This window comes from Cynocephalus volans, chromosome 3, assembly GCF_027409185.1.
Source record: "Cynocephalus volans isolate mCynVol1 chromosome 3, mCynVol1.pri, whole genome shotgun sequence".
NCBI classification, from domain to species: Eukaryota; Metazoa; Chordata; class Mammalia; order Dermoptera; family Cynocephalidae; genus Cynocephalus; species Cynocephalus volans.
This window is the reverse complement of record NC_084462.1, coordinates 78,611,167-78,632,440: the sequence shown is the minus strand read 5'-3', so window position 1 is coordinate 78,632,440 and position 21,274 is coordinate 78,611,167. Positions and strand designations below refer to the sequence as shown.

The following is a 21,274-nucleotide window of genomic DNA, read 5'->3' as shown; positions in this document are numbered from 1 at the left end:
ATATATTTAAATATATATATTTAAAGAAGCAATAGTTGTGCTTTCCGGATACCAAGATGGTCTAAAATATTATCATTTGTCACAACTATTCAGGTTCATTTTGTAGTTCTTGCACCTCTGACTGGTATACCTGTGAGCTGACACTCTGGTCTGATAATATATTCTTCAGCTGTACAAATTAATTTGTAAGTTGAACAATATTTCTGTGTGGGCAGTTAGGAAACCCAGACTGAAATTGCTAATGGGGGGTGACTTCAGCTGTCAATGATTATGGAGTCAAGTTTTGACCAAGGTTTCCAGAACCCTGGCTAAAAATGGAAGTTTTAAGACAGTACAAAAATGAATTTATACACTTCACTGATAGTGAAACCTCTTGAAGAACAGATGTCAAGATGATTTAAGAGGAGCTGGAATTTAACATCTTAAAAAAACTTACAGGCAAGTTAGGACAGTTAAGTTTTCAAGAAAAATCCAACAGATGGTAAAGAAGTCATTTGGGTGATTGTTATTAGAGAAAGAACTGATTGATTTTATTTCTCCTCACAAGGTGTGGGCCCTGTAGAGATGCTAAGATCGGAAATATGATAGGCTGTCTGGTGAGCTGGGTGACAAAAACAATCTCCATGTTTAAGCAGCATGGAGGAGTTTCACTAATATGCAACTTGGGCAATTCAGTTTCTCCTTGGCATGTGCAAAGCTTTGTGTCAACTGTCTATTCAGGTGATATTCCTTCCATTTTATTCTTGGCCCTCTCCCCCAAAATATAAAAGTAAACATCAATCAAAGAAACAGTACGATTTGTGTTCTAAATCTTTCTGCCACTTCATGTCCAATGGAGTTGAACTAGTAATTGTGTCCATTTATCTAAGAGCTAAGTCATAATGAAAATACTCAGTAGCTTTCTGTATATTGCCAGGTGGCCAGGAGTCCATACCCCAAACCACCATAAACAGTAGGCAAAATCAGCAGCCCCTGTTTGGGAGAGGCCCACGACTGAGCTAGCAGAAAGACTGAATTACTTACCACCTCTAGAGTGGGTCCCTCCAGGCCAGGGACGAGCTCATGGGCAAGGCTGTGCAAGGAAGCGCTCTGTACCATGCCTGCCCTGCGGATATACAGAGGACTTCAGTCTCCTGCACTGTCAATCTCTCAGTCATCATGAGCTCAATTATGCACCGACAACAGCAAGAACAACAACAACAACGACGACAAAACAACCCCCAAAAACCTAAGGGTCACAGACTCCCCTGATGGAGGGACAGCCAACTGGAACTGTGCATTGAGAGGTAGAGATGCCATCCTGTCATATGGCTAGTACTGGCCTGACCTTGTCATCGTTCCTTAAACTAACATTCCGTGGAAGCCCGTAAGAGAGTCACTTGCAGAGAGTGTAGGACTGGGCCCTAAAAGTCAGGCAACTTCTCATCCAATTTGATGTTTTTTGGTGTTTTGTTTTGTTTTGTTGTTTCTTTTTTTCATTTTTGTTTTCTACAAATACAGACAGACAGACAAACCCAAGAGCAGATTTCAAGAATCAACTGAGGCACAAGCTAAACTACTTTGATAATACACAATTTTTCCCCCAAATGTTTCACAGGAAATAAAAAATTTAAAAGGTGTAATTGGGAAAAAGTTGGGGGATACATACTTGTCATCCCTCTGTTGTGCCATAAATATCTCCACTGCTTGCCCAAACACATCTCATAGGTAGCACATATCTGTGGTCTAAAATAGTTATCAAATTCTAATGACACCATTAATTCAAAGCCTAGATAATATAATGGTCAAGTACAGTGAAAGTTGACTGCCTGCACCCATGATGTATTGTTTCATCCTGAGGTTCAAGGCACAGTCAAACATCATTGCTCAGATGGCAGATCACAACACCTTACACTGATGTGAGTTTATAAACTTATGGTGAAGTTCAAATGAAGGCAATTGATAAAAGCAGTTGAACCTGAGAAGTGGGATGAATACAGAGCATAAATCCAGCACACATTTCCACATCAAACTACCGATGCCATTTACCAGGGCCCTCGGAGGCCATGCCCATGGTCGAGCGACAGCGCCTATGTCCCCGTCAGTATCTCCACTCCACAGACATAAGTACACAATGGCCTAATTTGTGAACTAGTGGTGAGGAAAAGGAGACCAAAGTTTAAAAGAAATCAAGGTGATGTTTGCTAGAAACATACCAACTCTTCTAGGAAGGATCCAGAGTAAGGGTGATCAGTAAGTAATTGATCCTCCTGGCTAGATTTCATGGTTTTTTTTTTTCTAAAGATTCATGGCTTGAAACATTAGAATTCATCAAAATATATCTAGCATCTCTTCAACACACACTCAGTACAAACAGGTGACGTGCCACTTCCGACCACTACAGGTTGAAAACTATGACCTCTGTTGACCATGGATCACAGCCGAAACATTAGTTTATACTTGAAGGGTCACAGCAGCCAGACATATGCGAATTCCAACTCTTCAGAAAACTTTGGACAAAAAAAATGCATTACTTACATGTATGTGTCTTCTTGGTTACTGAGATACCTAGAAGAGAAGAAATAATGACAAGGTAAGAAAGTGTCCTGGCGATGGAGAGGGGTGACTAGTTTTAATCTGGCATGGCAGTGTCACTAGACCTATGCCCAAACCAAGCAACTGTGAATGACAGAGACAGTGATCTTTGCCTACTGATTTAAGAGGGTCTGTGGTAAAAAAAAAAAAAAGCAGCAAGGAGCATAATTAAACAGGGTTAAACAGGGCAAGAGAAGACTCCTGTCTTTTCTTTTATGTTGGGGAGACAATCATGTTTATAGGCAGAGTGGGAAAGACTTAAGGTGCAAGAGAGCAATGCCAAACTACTCAGACAAGAGAACACTGAGCAGCAGAGCTGTTAATTTGGTCTGGCCATTGATTCTATGTTTACTTTTTAATGAAAATGACCTTTCCTGCTCACCTGAAGCATAACTTTTAATGGAGAGGGAAAATACATCCACAAAATGTAGCTTTGTGTCCATACTCATTAAGGTCAGAATGGGAATGACTGCTACTTCTCTATAAATGGCACCAAAATGTCTGAAGCACAACCTGCATGAAATGTATGAAGACAAACTATGAAAACACGAGGGACTCATGAGTCAGCACGAAGACAAACTATGAAAACATGAGGGACTCATGAGTCAGCACCCTTGATGTTTCCAAGATGATTTGCAGATGGTGGGTGATGAATGGAACTAAGCAATACTTGGCACGTAAGACCAGATAAATACAGTAAGAGTGCATGTTTCGATGCAAACAATACCATCTCCAGCTTACAAATAGCATGTTTTGAACTCTTTATGCTTCATTCTTCTTGGAAGACATTCTTGAGACTAAGTAGGCTCAAAGTCATAAAACTGTTGAAAACATTTAGCCTGGAACGAAGAACGGTGGTAAACCTTGATTTTTTTTTTCTTTCAAGTTATTAAGAGAACTATTTAACCCTCCTTTAGAAAGCCAAAGTTGTTGAAAAATTTGGCGCCCACATCAGACCTATTACTTAGCTATGGAACATGTCGTACAGGGAAGAAATCCGTGATGAAAATCCATGGTAGACATAAAAAAAGTTAGTTCCAAAGTTGCATGCCAAGACCAAAATCACACACTTGCTCCCCCACAACTTTCCAAAGGACTTATTTAGGGAAGCTGAAATTACATAGCTCAACGCAAATTCGGGTTTTTTTTTCTTTTTATTGAGGAAAATTAAACTATTGTTTTTCATCATGTTTGAGCTGGCTTTGCAAAATGAAGTTAGAACCTTCTGCAGAGACCCTTGAAGGTTTTCTCACATGAGAACTATGAAAGTGTTCTAGAATTTTTTTGAAATAACCTTTACCATGGGAAGGGAACTTCCCCCAACAGCAACAGTGAGTAAAATTTAAAATATGAATACAATTTGCAAATCCAGCTCGTGACACCGGCACCAATAAATTGATACATTAGTGCTCTTTCAGCATTATGGAGCAATATGTGTACTTTCCTTAGGAAATAGTGCTTTCTGTAAAATCACTTTGAAGAGAAAGTGCTTAGGCTGTCACTCCTGATTATTCAAAACCTCCACACAATTGGATTTAACACAGCCCAAAACAAACCTATCTATATTCGCTGACTATGGAACTATTTTCTCCTGACATCCAAAGGCCTGATGAAAATACCACTGCTTTGACTTTTCTACTTAAATTTATTATACAGCGTGATGCAGTGTTATCATCAAATATTTTTGTGATGATTACATTGATAATAGATTTTAAAAATCTTGATCTTGGAAGTCACAGTAGCAGGCACAGAGCTAAAACTTCTCATCTCTGTTTCTAGGAGAAAGCATGACTTCAGCAACAGCACAAACCTTTAGTCCCTCAGTTTTATTTAATTGCCATTTAATGATCAATATAAATAATTGAGGGATATATTTACACTGGAGTTAGATTTAGCAGATAAAATACAGGATGCCCAGTTAAAATTGAATTTCAGATATTAATATATTGTTTATTTAAAATTCAAATTTAACTGGTCATCCTGTATTTTATCTGGCAACTCTAACCTATACAAATATAAAGTAAATTATATCTATGATAAAAAATGAAGACATGCCAATCAATTAATAAACATACTTTTATGGAGAAAAGCTTAAAAAACATACTCCTCTTACAAAAGCAATATTTTTTTAAAAGTGCATTACAACTCCTAATTATGGAGTTATGACCGCATTATATTTAATTTTTTTTACTTAATAGCCCTTAATAGCCATTATGAAAACAGAACAGAATTCTATTTCTCTAGAAAAAGCAAACAAACAAAAACAATGCAAACATGCAAAAGACAAATTTAATGGAATAAGAAGATTTATTAGAATTTCCTTTGTCTTTCTTCCTGGTAAAAATAACAATTGTGATGACACCAATGGCTTGAATTTGTGTCACTCTGTCACTCCTTTCTCCATAGAAGCTCTATTTAGTATCTCAAGTAAATGATTCCATAGAAATACAAAAAGAAAAAAAGCAGGATGCATCTTTTTTATTTCACACATGGGGAAACTATGGCTCAGAGAAGTTTAATTTGTAGAATAAAAAGTTTTTCTACGGAAAGTTAATATTGGACCAGAATGGCACCCCTGGAAAGACTTTAAAAACCCTGGTATAGATAGTGCCTCTCAGAAGAGTAAATACTCAAAATGAGATTTACTCCCTGGAGCATATCACTCTGCGGTCAGGTCTGTATAGTTGAAATTTATGGGGCCCTGTCCCTGACCCTTGTCTAAACCAGAAAGCTTTGTCCTGGGCTTGGATAAAAGATGTACTCAAATAGTTACAAGTACATAAAAGCTACAGTCCCTCCAACTAGAAGAACATACTGAGTTGAATGAAGAATATTCCAGAATACTCTAGAAAAAAGGGGAATATTATGCCAGGAATCTAGCTTCCTTGAATTACCTTGTCTCCTCTGAACTTTTACTCACAAGAGGCATGTGCACCCTGGTTTGCTACCAGCGTCCATTTTCTCACCCTTAAATGGGGGGTGGGTCATTCCTTTTCTTTTTCTTCTCATGTTACCAGAGGTTGGAAGATTCCTTTCTTTCTCACCAGGAAGAGAGCTCATCCTCAGTGAGATCACAGCAGCCGTACATTACCAGTATTTTTTCCTTAAGTGGAAAGGGAGAGGCCTTCAGAAAAAAACCTTAACCAAACCTAATGCTACCAGCAGCAGCTGCTCCGAATCGAGAATTTTTGGAGAATTAGGTTATCTAAAGATAAATTACAATGAGTATTAAGGAGGCAAATAACTAATTCTACTCAGGAATAGAAAAGAATAAACTTTATAAAGGTAGCTCTTAAGGTAACTGGATTTGGAGTCAAGCTGACAAAAGCTGGCATTCTTAGCCCATCCACTTTCCTGCCTCTTTGCTGGGAGACCTTGGGCAAGTTACTTAACTTCTCTGGGCCTGCATGTCTTGGTTTTTAAAAGGGAATATAATTATAATAATATTCAAAAGACTGCTGTGAAAATTAAAGTGAAATAAGGTTGTACAGAGTTTTACAAACTGGGAAGTTTAATATAAATGTTAATTATTTACTTTGGTAAATGGTAACCAACCCACGCAGTATTGTTTTAACAAATTGAATTGCAATGTGCTGCTGAAAGCTATGCCCTGGCTTCTCACGACGTCCTTGGATTTCACGCTGACTCATATCCTAGGACTCTGGTTTTCAGAACAAGTGCTCTGACTAGAAAATGTCCTCATATTTGATGGAAGAGAGCATGAAAGAGAGAACCAAGCTCCTAAAAGTAAATGTACTCTATCCTAGACCGTGATTCTATTTTGACTCCTTACTCTCTAAAGTCAGGGAAAAATACTTGCTCACTAGCAAGTGGCTGCATTGTCTAAGGGGCTGCTGATCAGCATGGGCAAAGGACTTTGATCACCACCACCAAAGGGTGTCGAACCAAGTCCAGCAGTTGTGAAGGTTTTGATTCACTTCCAAATGACGGGGAAGAGAAGCTGGCTGGTTAGCTCAGTTGGTTAGAGGGCAGTTTTATAACACCAAGATCAAGGGTTCAGATCCTCATATCAGCCAGTTGCCAAAAAACAACAACAACAAAAATGACTGGGAAGAACATCAAGATCCTTCCCAGAGATCCACAAACAGGCCACAGAGCAGAATAATGCTCTCTACAGGGACAGGGACTTCACAGAGTTGTGCTGAATGATGAGGTAGAACCAAGGTTCTAAACTCAAAACACATACACCCAGAGCCCAAAGTGAACTCAGTGGATGACTGGGGCAAATCATTTGACTTCTCCGGGCCTTAATTTTCTCATCTGTAGAATGAAATAGTTGAACTACATGATTTCTTAATTTCCCTTCTAGTTCATCCATCAATGGCTCCTTGCCCTGCTTATAAACTATCAAACCAAACTACCTCTTTCGAAGCAACAGGCTGACAGATCTATTTCTCACTGCAGAAATTCAATGTAGCTCACAATCAAAGGTAACCCCCTGAAACTTTTTTCTTCTTGCTTTTAAAAACTAAAGAAGAAAGAAGGCAGTACCTACAGAAGGTTATATAAGTAAAAGTAACACTTCTCTTGGGTGATCTTTTAAAATTATCTAGGCTAGAGAAAAATGGTACCTTTTGATAAAGCCGCTCCTTACAGTTCACGCAGATACACACACACATGCGTGTGGGCATGTATGCACACATGCACACACATACACACATGGAGGCAGGGGGGAGGGTAATGCTATAGGGTAATTTTTAGCTTAGCATTATAAAAGCAGTTTAAAATAGCCAATTAATACCCCTAAACCCAAGAGAAAAAATCCCCACAAGTACTCTACCTAAAGCAAAGTAGGGCTTCTAATACAGCAAGATTGCCTAACTCTATTTAGCCAACCAAGCTTTGAAGTAAAGCAAAGGAAATGTCATGAAAGTGCCACAAATATATCACTGTCATGGTTATCAGTAGAGAAAAGTTTCAGAGTTATAGTCTTCCCAGAGTGGAGCACTTTAGGAATGTAATCTGATATTTCCAATCAGTGCCAAATCTTGGACGAATTAACTTCCTTGATGGACTTACTGTCTCTTGGTTTCTACTCAGTTGTCTCGGTAGCAAGATAATTGTAACTTTTTTTTTTTAAGAGATGGCATCTTTCCTCCCTTTCAGATTTGGTGATTGCTAAACTACCACTTCCAGAGGCCCTGCGTTCTGGACAAATCTCTAGCTACAAAGATATGCAACTTTGCCAATATTCAGCCTCTGCGCCTACTCTTGTCCTTTTTCGAAATGAGATATCAACCGTTGAGATAAAGATATTATAACCATGGTTAAATCTGTGTTAGTGTCAAAAACAAACAAACAAACGATACCTAAAAAATGCAGTGAATTTTTTTTTCTTTTATATTTTAAAATAAGTCAATATTTCTACATTTCAAGTGAGTGTGGCAGAGAGAAAGAGACATGCTAAATGACAATTAACAAAGTCTTTAATTGGCCCACCTCATAACTCTACACTAGCCTTGCACACTGATTTCGTTTAACTCCTAGAAAAGGAGGGTTCCAAATCGGAAGTGTTCACAAGATTTATTCTCTCTCCTCACAAGATGCCCCATTTAAATAAGATGCCCATTTATTGAAGCTGTGAGATCTTGGGCAAATGGTTTAATCTTGCTGATCCTCCGTTTTCTTATCCATAAAATGGGGATAAAATTCTCAGTGCTAGGTTTATAGTAAGCCTTAAGATAATTCACATGGGACATAGGGCATAATATCTCCTTCCTACTAAAGATGTTTCTAATTGCATACACCTTGCGGGTACACTTTGCACTAGAGAAACAGAGAGATATCCTTTGGACGGACACAGGCAAACCCATTAAGGCACTGCTGTTAAACAGTTGGATAATCTGGGAAGTCGATGTTTGAGGGCTCAGTTAAGAATTTTCAAAATAAAACCTGAAACACTTATCCTCCCTGCCACATTATCAGCAGGCACCATGCAAAGGCTACAATCTCCGCTGTGTTCCCTCCTTACTACTTTTTGACTTCATCATTGTAAGGAGCTAGCAGTTAAAACAGCAATTTAGATGCAGCACATGAACACTAGCTAAGAAATGAGGCCCAGCATTTAGGTTGTTTTTTTTCTTGAATGGCTAACAATTGTTTCAGAAATACAAAATATCACTTTGTGCAGGCCCTATGTCCCCCTCCTCCTCAATCCTGAGTGTCCCACGAGCTTGCTCCATTCTACACACAGTCAAGGAGAAAAATTTATGCAGGAAGCGGATCAGGAACACAGCCCGAGTAGGCCCTGGCCAAACAAAATGATGTTACAAAACAATGTCCTTGTCGAGGACAAAAGAACGATTAATGATAATCAGTACATATTACTGAAAGGGCTCCAAGTAATCTCTGGACTTTGTTTCAAAAATTCTTAATGGACACTAATGCTTAGAGTTCACTCAAAAGAGAAATAAATTATGTGCCAGGGTTGCAGGGACCAAGGACAACACTCGTAAGGCATCAAAGCATTAGCAATGTTACGACAATCAAACATTTTGTAATTGCATAAAAAGCCTTTAAAAATCATTTAGAAATACTAATTACGAACATTAATAATACTTTAATGTGAGGTTTCTTTTATGTTAGATTTGAGCCTAGGTTGAGCAGTTTCAGTAATAATAATATTTCAGCTCTTTTACCAACCAAGGTGCTTTTTACGCCAGGAAAAAAAATTCCACTTTATTTTGAAAAATGGTTATGGAAATGGATAAGAGGAATTTTTTCTGTTTTTTGAATTAAAAAAATTTTTTTTCCTATTGCCCTCCATCTCTAGGTCATATTTCTGACATTTGTGCCTGGAAATATATTTTAATTTTGGACAGGCAGAGCAGAGGTATGCCCTCTTTCAAGTCCTTTATCTTTAACAAAACAGTTCCAAGGACAAAGCCTCATTCCAGGTCCCCCAGTAAAGGCGACATAAAGAGACCATCAGTCTATCTAAGAAAGAAATCTTGAGACTAAACTTATTTGGGAAACATCCATCTTCTCTCTTAGAGACTACTATTCAATGCATTATGAAAAGTCCTTACCTAAGGAGAGTAATTTCTCCTGTTATCACTTGCTGGTGCCAAATGCATGATTAGTACTAATGTATAGTATGAATGTTAAGAATCCTTGTTCTTTTGAATTGGTTTCCTTTTATTGAGTCTCTGTATTGAAAACGGGGCTCCCCATTAGATATTACTTAGTTGATTTAAATTTGATCTAGGAGCTCTGGGCAGATACTTGAACTAACTATCAGCATTTCAAGTTTAGCTTTCTGGAATTCAGTTAGTGTCATCTTGTAAGTGAATAATTTAACTCAGGTAAAAATCAGCAGCTTTTACCATGCTTTTCCAGGAAATGCTTTACTTTACGTACCTCTGAAATCTGTTGAAACTGTTTATCTTTGCCACTAATATGGGCAGGTACTGACTTGAACTGTCTGTAGATGACTTGCCTGGATGGTGTCAAACATGTGGTTATAGACGCAGTTCCCAAAGTCAAAGCTACCAGAACTGGTTGGATGAGGATGACCCAAAGATTATAAAGTTGCTGGCCTCAAAGCAAGTCAGACACCATGGACATTTTGCGTATATGATGCCCTTGTATAGACAACCTAAATCATACTTAACACAGCCTGAATCCTGGTCAGCATATCAAGTCAAGGCAAGTAAAGACTGAAGAAATCTCACCTGGTCTGCAGCCACCTGCAAACCAAAGTCTGCTACTGATGTCAGAAGCATGGCTAGACCAAAGACGTATTACTAGTTATGATGAATGAGGGAATAATTCCATGGGTTCACTCATATCCTGTATCACCTAGAAAATGAGGGGAATCTGCCAAAGTGGAAACAATGGGAATTTGGTTGTAAATTCCGAGAAAATGAGTTCCATTGTCAGACCAGAGGAAAAGTAAAGGTACTGGGATCCAATGGGATATATATATATATTTTTTGTCTTTTTGTGACCGGCCACACCGCGCTCAGCCAGTGAGCGCACCGGCCATCCCTATATAGGACCCGAACCTGCGGCGGGAGCACTGCTGCGCTCCCAGCGCCGCATTCTCCCGAGTGCACTACGGGGTCGGCCCCCCAATGGGATATTAAACAAATATTTAGCATATAAAACAAAGATTGACCGGTTATTCCCAGATATATAGGATTTCAAGGGTACATAAAGGATTTCTAAAAATGTCAACATTATTATCATCTTAAAGAACAAAGATGAAAAAGCTAATTAAATCATCAATAATTAAATCATAAATCACTACTGTTTGTAGTCTCTATTATCCTCTGATTACAGAATTGTAGGCAGCTTGTCTGGATTGGCCCCTGCTGGGTAACTATTCAAGAAAAGAAAGTAGTCATCAAGATATTTATTTTGCATTCACAGATTTTATCAAGAATATGGTCACTGTTAGATTAGATGTAAGACCTATTTTCCCATATGGGATTCTGAATCAGAAAACCTGGATTCTATTCCTAGCACTGTCTCTTACCAGCTGTGTAATTTTGGGCAAGATATTTAATCTCTCTGAGCCTCAGTTTTTTTACCTCTAAAAGGAGAGGAAAAAGATTTCTTCTTTCATTCTAAAACTTTGCCAGTAGAAAAGTATGCTTAGGAATTAATCATAGTATACACAAAAGTTTTTATAATAACATTGTTTACATCAGCAAAACATCAGGGGAGAACCACCTACATGTCAACAGTACAGGAAGACTTAAGTAAACCATGGTATTTCTATGTGACAGAATACTCCACCATCATTAAAATAATGAAAAAATTAATTCAGAGAAAGATGTTCTAGCTGTATTAAGAGAAACAAAAATATTCAAAGCCCAAAGTGTAATATGCTGTATTGTCAAAGAACAAAAAAAATTAACATGTATAGAAAAAAGACTAAAAGTATATACATCAAATTTATGAGCATGGTTATCTCCGGGTGGAGGAGTTATGGATAATTTTTCTTTTCTTTGTCTATATTTTCTAAAATTTCTATAATAAAACTGTATAAATAAAATTTTAATAATACAAAAGAAAAGTTAATATTGAAATACCTTCCTCACAGGGTTACCGTGAGGATAAAAGGAAATAATGAATGGCAATGTTGACTTAACATTGGTTTTTATAATTGCACACATCTCTTTCTGACCATTAGGAAACTCCATTTCCTATGGAACTACGAATTGCATTGCGCTTTCTAGGGAACCCTATGTGAAGTCTGAAGCACAAGTGTGATGGCAGAGCTGGCAACTTTCAGGAGGGCCCTGTGGCAATGTATAATCTGATAATTCTTGATAAAACAGTAATCATAATCAATATGCTGGTAAAGGTCTAAAAAATAAGCCTTGCTTAGTTTGATGTGTTTTACATAATGCTTTGGAATGCAGTGAGAGACCTAGATGCTGATGTTAGACAACTTTTGACTCCTGGGAAAACAACCATCCTTTAGCTACCAAACAGAAGTTTGTTTACTCCAATGACTATAGGGCATATGACTATATTGTCAACACAAACCAGGAACAAAGCTGAATAAGGGCTTGTGGAGACCTCTGCAGAGCAGGTGCAGCCTCAGAGACTGATCACAAATCCCTCAAGGCAAGAGTGAGCCCTTTCATCTGTATCCCCTGAGAAATCCCCAGGACTTAGTGCCATGTAATGTGAAGAGCAGGATCTTTGGAGACAGAAAGACCCTGGTTGCAAGCTCAGCTTTACCAGCAACTGGTCATTTCACTCCAGGCAAGTTATTTAACCTGAGCCTCAGTTTCAATTTCTGTAGGATAGAAGTTAGAAAATCTTCTTCATGGGGTTGCTGTGGTCATCAAATGGTATAGACAGGGCAAAGCTGAAAGCTTTGACTGTCATTGAATTCTATTACCTAAGCAATTTATCTTACAGCAATGCATCTTACAGCAGTGCATTGGAATGTTCCATAGAAAAGGAAAGGGAAAAGGGCTCATATGTCCTTGGGTTGTGGCATTCAGGTGGCACTGAGCTTCAGAACAAACAATGGGCTCTTTTTATGATTGATATACCTTGTCATAATTTGATTGATTTCAACTACCACAGCTCTTCTCTTCTAAATTGTTCTTTTTCTTTCTTTTTTTTCCCTTTAGTCTTAAGAAGGTTGTAATGGGTTGAGTTGCATTCCCTAAAAAAGATATTTTCAAGTCCTAACCCCTGGCATGTATGAATATGACCTTATTTGGAAATTGTATCTTTACAGATGTAATTAAGATGAAGTCATACTGGACTAGGGTGGACCCTAAATCCAGTGACTGAAATCTTTATAAGAGGGAGGTTTGGATTCAGAGACACAGAAGACACACAGAGAAGGCCATTATGAATATAGAGGCAGATTGGAGTGATACAGCTACTGGCCAAAAAATGCCAAGGACTGCTTGCAACTACCAGAAGCTAGGAGAGAGGCTTCTAGAAATTCTTTCCTTGAGCCTTCAGAGACAGCATCACTTTTCTGATACCTAGACTTTGGACTTCTAGCATCCACAACTGTGAAAGAATTAATGTCTGTTGTTTTAAGCCACCTAGGTTGTGGTAATTTGTTATAGCAGCCCCATGAAATTAATTCAAAGGTCCAGGAAATTTTATGAGTGTAAAGTATCTGATAATAATACTCTGGAATCTTTCAAAAACAGTCTGTACAAGTTTTCTTGGGGCCCTTCCAAATCCATTATCCCATTCTTCAGGTGGGCACACAGGTGCACAGTTAGAAACTATATTTCCCAGAGTCCTTTGGAGCTGGTTATGGCCATAAGACTAGGTTCTTACCAAGAAATGTGGGCAAAAGGGACACGTGTAACTTCTATGTCACTTAAACGAAAACTGCTTGCCCTGGATATCCTCTCTTTCCCTCTTTCCATGGACTTAAATGTGGATGAGGCCATGACCCAGCTCCAACTGTGTGAGCAAGGTCACCTTTGGAGACAGGACAGCACCCAGACAGGACCCTGGGTCCTGGCCAGCCCTGTGGCAGCCTCCACTGACTTGAATATCACAGGAGAAACAAAATTCTACCTCATGTAACCTACTGTGTTCTTGAATCTCTTTGCTATAGCAGTTTTTAACCTTTACCCTAACAAATTCATAGGGTTAGGAAATAATTCTAGTTTACAGCTTAGAATCACTAAATGTTAGATCTGGAATGGACTTGAGGAATTGTACTTCTCCCTGAAAAAGGATAGAAAACTGGGACTCAGAGGGATTAGGTGACTAGTTCCAAATCAACTAGCCAATTAATTAGTGGCAGAGCAGAGAGTAGCACTTGTCTGTGTAGGCTCTGAGGCCTGGATGTGTTCAAGTCTCCCTGGTGTCATACAGAACACCTCAACTGGACTCGTGAACAATTTCACCAGCATCACTAAGAAGCTTCATGTAAGCCAGAGTGACTTTTGAACTATAAATCAGATCATGTTGGTCCCCTGCTCACACTCCTTCTACAGTTCATAAGGTCCTGCACAATTCAGCCTGCCCAGTTCTCCAACCTAGTGCCCTCCTCTCTGCCTCACCCATCTCACTCTTCCACACTAGCCTGCTTGGATTTTCTCTAAAGCTCTAAGCATGTTCTGACCTCAAGACCTTTCTGCGTGTAATTCCCCTGCCTGTTTCAATTTTCCTACACATCTCCCCAGGTCTCCATCACATCCATTCAGATCTCTGCTCAACAGTCGCCTCCTCCTTGGATACTTCCCAACAAGCTTATCTAGAATCATGCTCTCTGCCCCATTCTCCCTTGGCTTTGCTTCACAACATTTCTTTCCTTCTGACATTCTATTCTAGAGTTGTATATCTTCCCAACAATGTCAACTCTTGATGCAGGGACTTTGTGTTCCTAGTTTACCACTAGGAATATTGCCTGGCACATAGTAGCTCCAAAAAATTTGTTGAGTGAATGAATGAAGCTAAAAAAAATTGTTGAGTGAATGAGTGAAGTTGACTCCCCAAAGCCCCAAAGCCTCTGGGAATGTGCAGAGAACATGAGAGGAGCCCAGATGGTGAGACAAAAGCTAAATGGGGTAGGCTGGGGACATGTAAGGGGAGGTTTGCACAGGTCAAGAGAAACCGGAGCCTATAAACAAAGAGCAAGAGGGGAGAGAATACACACTAACCACAGGGCCCAAAGCAGAGGTCAGGCAATCAATAGAAAAGTTAAAACGGCACTTTTAAATACTTCTGATGAAATCTATTTGGTCATTACCAGAGCTGAACACGGTGCATGCTTGCCTCATCTGTTAGAATGATCTTTATGGTCTTGTTAACGGATCCCCAACACAGAAGTTGTAAAGGTTATAACCCAGCTTATAAAGCTAATCTCATATTGGCTCTGGGATCATAAAGAACCTACAGAAAACTTTCTCCTTAACCATATGCTCCAGCAAGAAGCAGGGCTTATGCGGCTTCTCACGCACAGCACAGTAGCTGAACGCTCCCATTTCTGAAACTGAGAAAGCTATTTTGGAAACAATGATTTCAGTACTCAGCATTCTTAGTTATACAAGTAACAGCCTAGAGGTTGACGTGGGTTTAACAATTTCCCTCCTATTCAGAGTGACTTTAAAACAAAAGTCAGGATGTCATTGCCATTGAATTATGCTGGGACCAATAATAAATTGCAGCTTGGCAAAACTCTCTTTGCCAAACTTTTAAAAATAATTCTTATTTATTTGTTTTTTAAAGATAGCTCTGTTTTATATTTGCGTACCCCCAATTTTAAAACCATGGTTTATTATTATGATGATGATCGTTTGATATGTGGATTTTGGGCCATTCTTCTTAAGTAAAATAGTCCAGCATCATTTCTTGACTAGTACTCTTCCAGACCACGTGGGCAGGTCTGTGGGGGTGGTACAGAAAGGGAAAACGAGTTTCTGCTATACAGCAGGTCCAGAAAACAAAACAACATGACAATCACAACACTTTTCTAAGTGGCTTGGAAAGAAATAAAGGGGAATGTGAGTATAGCAGCATTTAATTTCAAGCAGGACGCATACTAAAATATGGAGGGAGGAAATGATATAATGTTTTGGATTTGCTTTAAAGTGCTTTAGCAGAGGAAAAAGGGATAGAAGAAGCAAGTGTAGCAAAATCTTGGTAAGTGTTAGATCTGGGTGGTGGGTATGTGGCAGTTCACTGCACTGTTGCCTCTCTTTGTATACGTGGTTGAAATTTTCATAATAAAAAATTCAAGCCAGGACTGGCTGGAAATCTTGGAAAAGTGGTTCAGTCTCCCTTACGTAAAGCATGTGAGTGATTCTGCCTGTGAAGATGCATCAGTAGTATTTCCTCAACAGCTGAAGAATATATGACTCACTAGAGTAGGTTTTAATGCAGACATAAATACACACACACACACACACACACACACACACACACACACACACACACACACACACACACACACACACACACATATTCATTTTATTTTATATGAAAAGAAATACTTAGTCTCTTGTATGACCCCCACCCCCAAATTCTTGTCTTCAACGAGGTCTTAATCTTTCCAATCTCAATGTTGTCAACCACGATACATTTTAGAAACATAATCTCATTGATTGATGAGGAAGTATTGGAATTGTTATGTCTCAGTGAAGGAAGCATGTAGTAGAAAATAAATCGGAAGACCTGGACTTTAAATCCCACCCTCCCATCTCAAGCCCTCCACCACCTTTTGCTCTGGTTTTGATGGGTCTGACCTCTTGGACAATCTTTTGCTCGGTATTTGTTCTCAGAAGGTTGGCAACTTAAAAGAAGGGTGGCAACTCAACTATGTAGAAAATGAACAGAATCATCAGAAGTCCCCTGGCCAATAATCCCAACAAGAAACAGAAATCATGGCTACACCCTGAAGCTACTATTTGAAGGCAGGTGGCTGTCTCTAACTTGCAGTTCAATTCCTCTGCAGATAGTTTCAACCCATCATTCCAAATAGCACATTGATACTCATTCAAATAAGATATAGGATTTCCCTATCAGGTTTTTTTTTTTTTTGAGTCCTACATTTTAAAACTCATTTGAAGATTATTCAAGGCCAACTCACAGTTAGCCATTATAACAACATATCCATTGTTGTATAGTTTGGAAGCATATTTTCAATCCACCTTCTGATTTCCTCATCTTACTTCATAGAGTGAAATAAGGAAACTCAGCGTCGGAAAGATGGAGGGACATGTTCAAGGTCAAGTGGTCCCTGCATTAGCAGAGCTAGGGCCAGAGCTCAGTCAAATGATTTTCTTCCTGGCCATTGAAGTTACTTCCTCCTCCTCCTCAACCCCTGGCTGAATCCTTTTAGTGCTCCTCCCATGCCCACACCAAAAGCCAAAGGTATTCAGAAAAAAAAATCTAGACGAACATCTGAATCCCAGCTCAAAGAGTTGCCTGAGGTCTCTGCTCCCTTCCAGTATTAACTTTTTCCACCAATACCCTCTTCTAGCTTTACATCTTTGTTGTTCCTTCTCGTTTTTTGCACTTAGATTTGGTAAACCAGAATTTGTGTGATTTATCACTATACAAATAACTGCTCCTTGGTTCTACCCTCTGTATTTGTGAGCAAGAGATGTCCAGGACTGGAGGAGCCTCACCCAAACCTCAAGGACACCCCTAGCCACCAGAGTGAGAGATTGGACTCTTATAATACTGTATTACCCAAATGCATGTGGATCAACTTGGCCACACGTAGCTATGTGTTCTGTTCTCTGCCTTTTCACCCATACAGTGTAACAATAGCACACTCCATGCCTTTATGAATTTGGAAATCAACGCTCTCCATTGAGATAGCTTTGGTTACCTCTAATTTCAGAGCTGTCACTAATTGGTTCCAGAATCTCCTTCAGTCCAGGACTACAGAGGCAAAGGGAAGCTTGAAACTATCTGAACATCTCATTAATGGATAATGTATGGAAAATTTGATCTTTCAGCTCAAAGTGGAATTTGTTCACAGGGGAAAACTCAGACTTGCCATCTATATTGCCACTGGTAGACTGCATAATTGTTTGTTATCCCTCTGTCCCATGTTATTCTGGCACTATGTCAGCCAGGTAATGGGAATATAACAACAAAGTAGCAATGAACCCTGTGCTCATGGTGCTCAGGGGAAAAGGCTACAGTATACAAATATCAGCCACAGAAGTGACCCAAATTCCACTCTGGCCACACATTTTGCATCAGCCCCACCCACGTTCTTAGAAGTCATCTCTTCTCCCCAGGGAAACTCAAACACAGCTATTCATATCCATGAGCAAAAGTATTTTAGGGGCACTGAAAAAAATGCAGGCTATATTCATTTATCCCAATCCTTAGCACATTCCCTTTTCATCTTTAGGTCCTATTGACTTTTTTCAGTGTCAATATCCACCAAGGTATGTACATGACAGAGACCCCTTCCTGCTTATATATTTCGTCCTACAAACATCTTGATTTTTTTTTACTAGCATTTCAAAGGATTCCTATACATGATCTCAATATTCCAATAATTCTTTTTTTCTTCCAAATAATTCTTAAAACTGCTATATGATGAAGATAACTGATCCTGTTACTCTTTATTTACACAAAGGAAACCTGTGACTCAGTTTCTAAGGTAACAGAATAAAGAAGACAAGTCATTCCACTGATGCCAATACTGGTAAAGGTTTATGGCTTTGAACTCATACAGTAGGAACCTTCCAGCCGACACAACATCCTCCTGGTGTTTACTGTTTTCCCCCAACAGTCATAGTTTGTGTCACTTACTGAAGGTGCTTTACATATGGCTGTAGAAAGTACATGGATAAAGCAAGTAAACTTTCAGAATTTTATTTGCAGCAAATGAAGGCAAAAGTGACTAATCAGACTGAGACCCAGTCAGGAGCATCAATCGCACAGTGAATCAGCCTCAAATAGCAAGTCTGACACCAAGCACCACTTCTATGACCGCCTCGCTGCAGACAAACCACCAAGCTGCAAAGAATTCCTACATCACTCACAAGCAGACAGAAGTCTTATTATTATTACATATTATGCTGAAACACTGAGCCTTACTGTAAGTCATCATTTTATATAGTTTTAACAATGACGGTAAAATACTGCCACAAGTGGCACTGTCAACTTTTCTATGAGCACTACCTTTTCCTCACGGTGACATTCAAAGTACAGAGTCTCCTTCATCTAAAGGAGCTATCCTATCAGCTTGCTAATGGGAACAATTCATTTAACCTGCATTCAAAGTACAGCCAAGGAACAAAGTAATATGTACAGGATCCAGGGGGAATCGGCCCTCTCAGTGGGCCCCTCCCGCCATCTGATTCATTGACGGGAGTTCCACTTTCTTTCTTTCCACTTAGGTAGATTTACAGAAAAAAAGGGCATTCCAAAAAATGAAGTTAATTTATTAGCCAAATCCCCTCAAGCTGCTGGCTTGGATTATATAAAAACTCCCTGATTCCACAAACTAAGGAACAGGAGTTCGCATTTTCTCTGATTTCGTATAGTTATAATGCCTCTCCACTTTCCCCTCCCCTTCCACCAGCCCACCACATGCCCATATGCTTTTTTCTGACAGTCTACATAGCTCATATTCCTCACCTATTCTAATTATGTGGGTGCTTCTGCTTACACCACGGTGTGTCCTGGCTTCATAAAATACCCACTCTACATGACCCTTGCTTGCCACCTTTGATCCACTCACCATATAACACTTGCAGAGCCAAAACTCTAGCAACAGAGCCTGCAGTTATTAATGTATTAAACAGGTTCCAAAATGACTAAATGCATTATTTCTGCTGCAGAAGAAAATGCTGAGGTGAAGCAAGAGCAAAGGTAAAAGACCTGGTTTTCCTAAAATGGATATAGCCTTAGAGGCATTTATATTCTCGAAGGACACAGTCCTGATTCTTCTGATCATTTTTCAAATCAACTTAATGAGTGTGAGATGGCCCGCTCATTAAATGGATAAAGTAGGTAGATATTACCTGTATTTAGGGTGGGCAACTGAAAGAGGGAAACTTTCCTGGGACGCTACAGGATTTGTAAGGGGAGCAAAAATGGGAGTCTGATTTCTGAAGGAGTCTTTATGTTCTGCTCTTACTCTTGATTGCCTGCTACAGTAAATAGGGAGAGAGATTTTTCAGCTCTAATGAGCTAAAAGCAATGTCAATGGTATGGATTGCTTTTTGTAGAATTTTGAGTAATTTTGCATTACAAATTTTACCTCTATTTAGGTCTTCCTTAAAAGATAACTAAATGCCAAGCTAGTTGGAACAATAAACAACTAGAGTGAAGAGCTATGCACACCCCAACATGTTGTTTTTTCAGAAACCAGAAGCCTAGGTGAGATGCTGTGCATCCAACACAGCTGCCCAAATGAAGCCTCCTCTCCCCCTCTTCCAAATACAGTCAAAAACCTAAATATAACCTTTCTAAGGATCTGTCACGAAGCAGATGTTGAAAATGAACAAAGCATCATCTAACCAGCTGTTTTATTGCTTTAACCTACAAAGCTGTCCACATTGTTATTTCCTTCCAGAAAAGATGGTCAACTCAGGTCTACTTTCTGCTCTCAAACACTGCACACTTCAGAGGCACTCACACATCGCAGTAATTCAGCCTGCTCTGGATAATGTAAGGCCTGCTCTTGTGTTAATTGAAATCAGGCCCATTCCTCAGTAGAATTCATGGGCTAGGGTGACCCTGAAGAGACATAAATTTCTAATTTTTACACTTTCCTCAAATTTTATGTTATTTTTATTATTTCAAAATCCAGTGCTTTATAATAAATTTATAGGATGCCTGGGGGGATCTCCATTCATATTATATGGTATCTCATTCACGGTTCCTCTGGGATAGAAACATGGAGTTACACCTCTCAGTCAGCCAACAACACTCCCACTTGTGAAGTTCCTGTATGATAATGACAAAGGGACCTCCCGTGGGGACCCCCCCCACATGTATAAAATAAATGTCTACAAAGTGGAAATGATGCCACTCTACTCCTGAAGTAGGATCACCTAGGTGAGTTGGAAAAAAACACTTCAGTGTTTGTAGTCATGAAGTGATTATGTGTTTTATTGTAGAAATTGGTATAAAGTATCCATTTCAAGAGATTTTTATGTACTTGATGCTTAAATTGAATTGTAGCCCCTTTCTCTTTCTCTTCAGGGGTGTTAGCAACCACAGTCATGTACAGAAGGGGGAATGCCACGGGAGCAGTTACCCAGCATGCAGGCAATAATTTAAAGACAATAAAAAGCCCAACTAAAAACTGGTTTGGTTTTGATTATTACCATGTGCTGACAATTCTAAGCAATGCCAGTGATAAAATATTCCTTCCCCCAGGGGCCAACCACTCCCACTGGCAACCCCTGATTGGATATGCCACTGTGAAAACATTCCAATATCTTTCTTAAGAAGGATACATCATCATTTTAAATAATAAAAGTCTTTTGAGAAGATAAACAAAATAAACAAATCTTTAGCTAGGCTGACTAAAAAAAGAAGAGAGAAGACCCAAATAACAAAAATTAGAAGTGAAAAAGGAGACATTATAACTGACACCACAAAAATACAAAAAATCATTAGAGACTATTATAAACAACTATATGCCAACAAATATGAAAACCTGGAGGAAATGGATAGATTTCTGGACACATACAAACTACCAAGACTGAACCAAGAAGAAACAGAAAACCTGAACAGACCAATAACAAGCAAC

At 39.1% G+C, this 21,274-nt stretch overlaps 1 protein-coding gene across 2 annotated transcripts in view; it reads right to left on the bottom strand.

Moving 5' to 3' along the window:
* The window catches only part of RORA (RAR related orphan receptor A), a 714,208-nt gene that overhangs the window by 174,185 nt on the left and 518,749 nt on the right, over positions 1-21,274 (bottom strand). For both annotated transcript variants that reach the window (XM_063089778.1, XM_063089780.1), the window contains exon 2: positions 2,518-2,547. In XM_063089778.1, the coding sequence (XP_062945848.1) occupies positions 2,518-2,547 (30 nt within the window). The remainder of the gene's footprint in view (positions 1-2,517; positions 2,548-21,274) is intronic.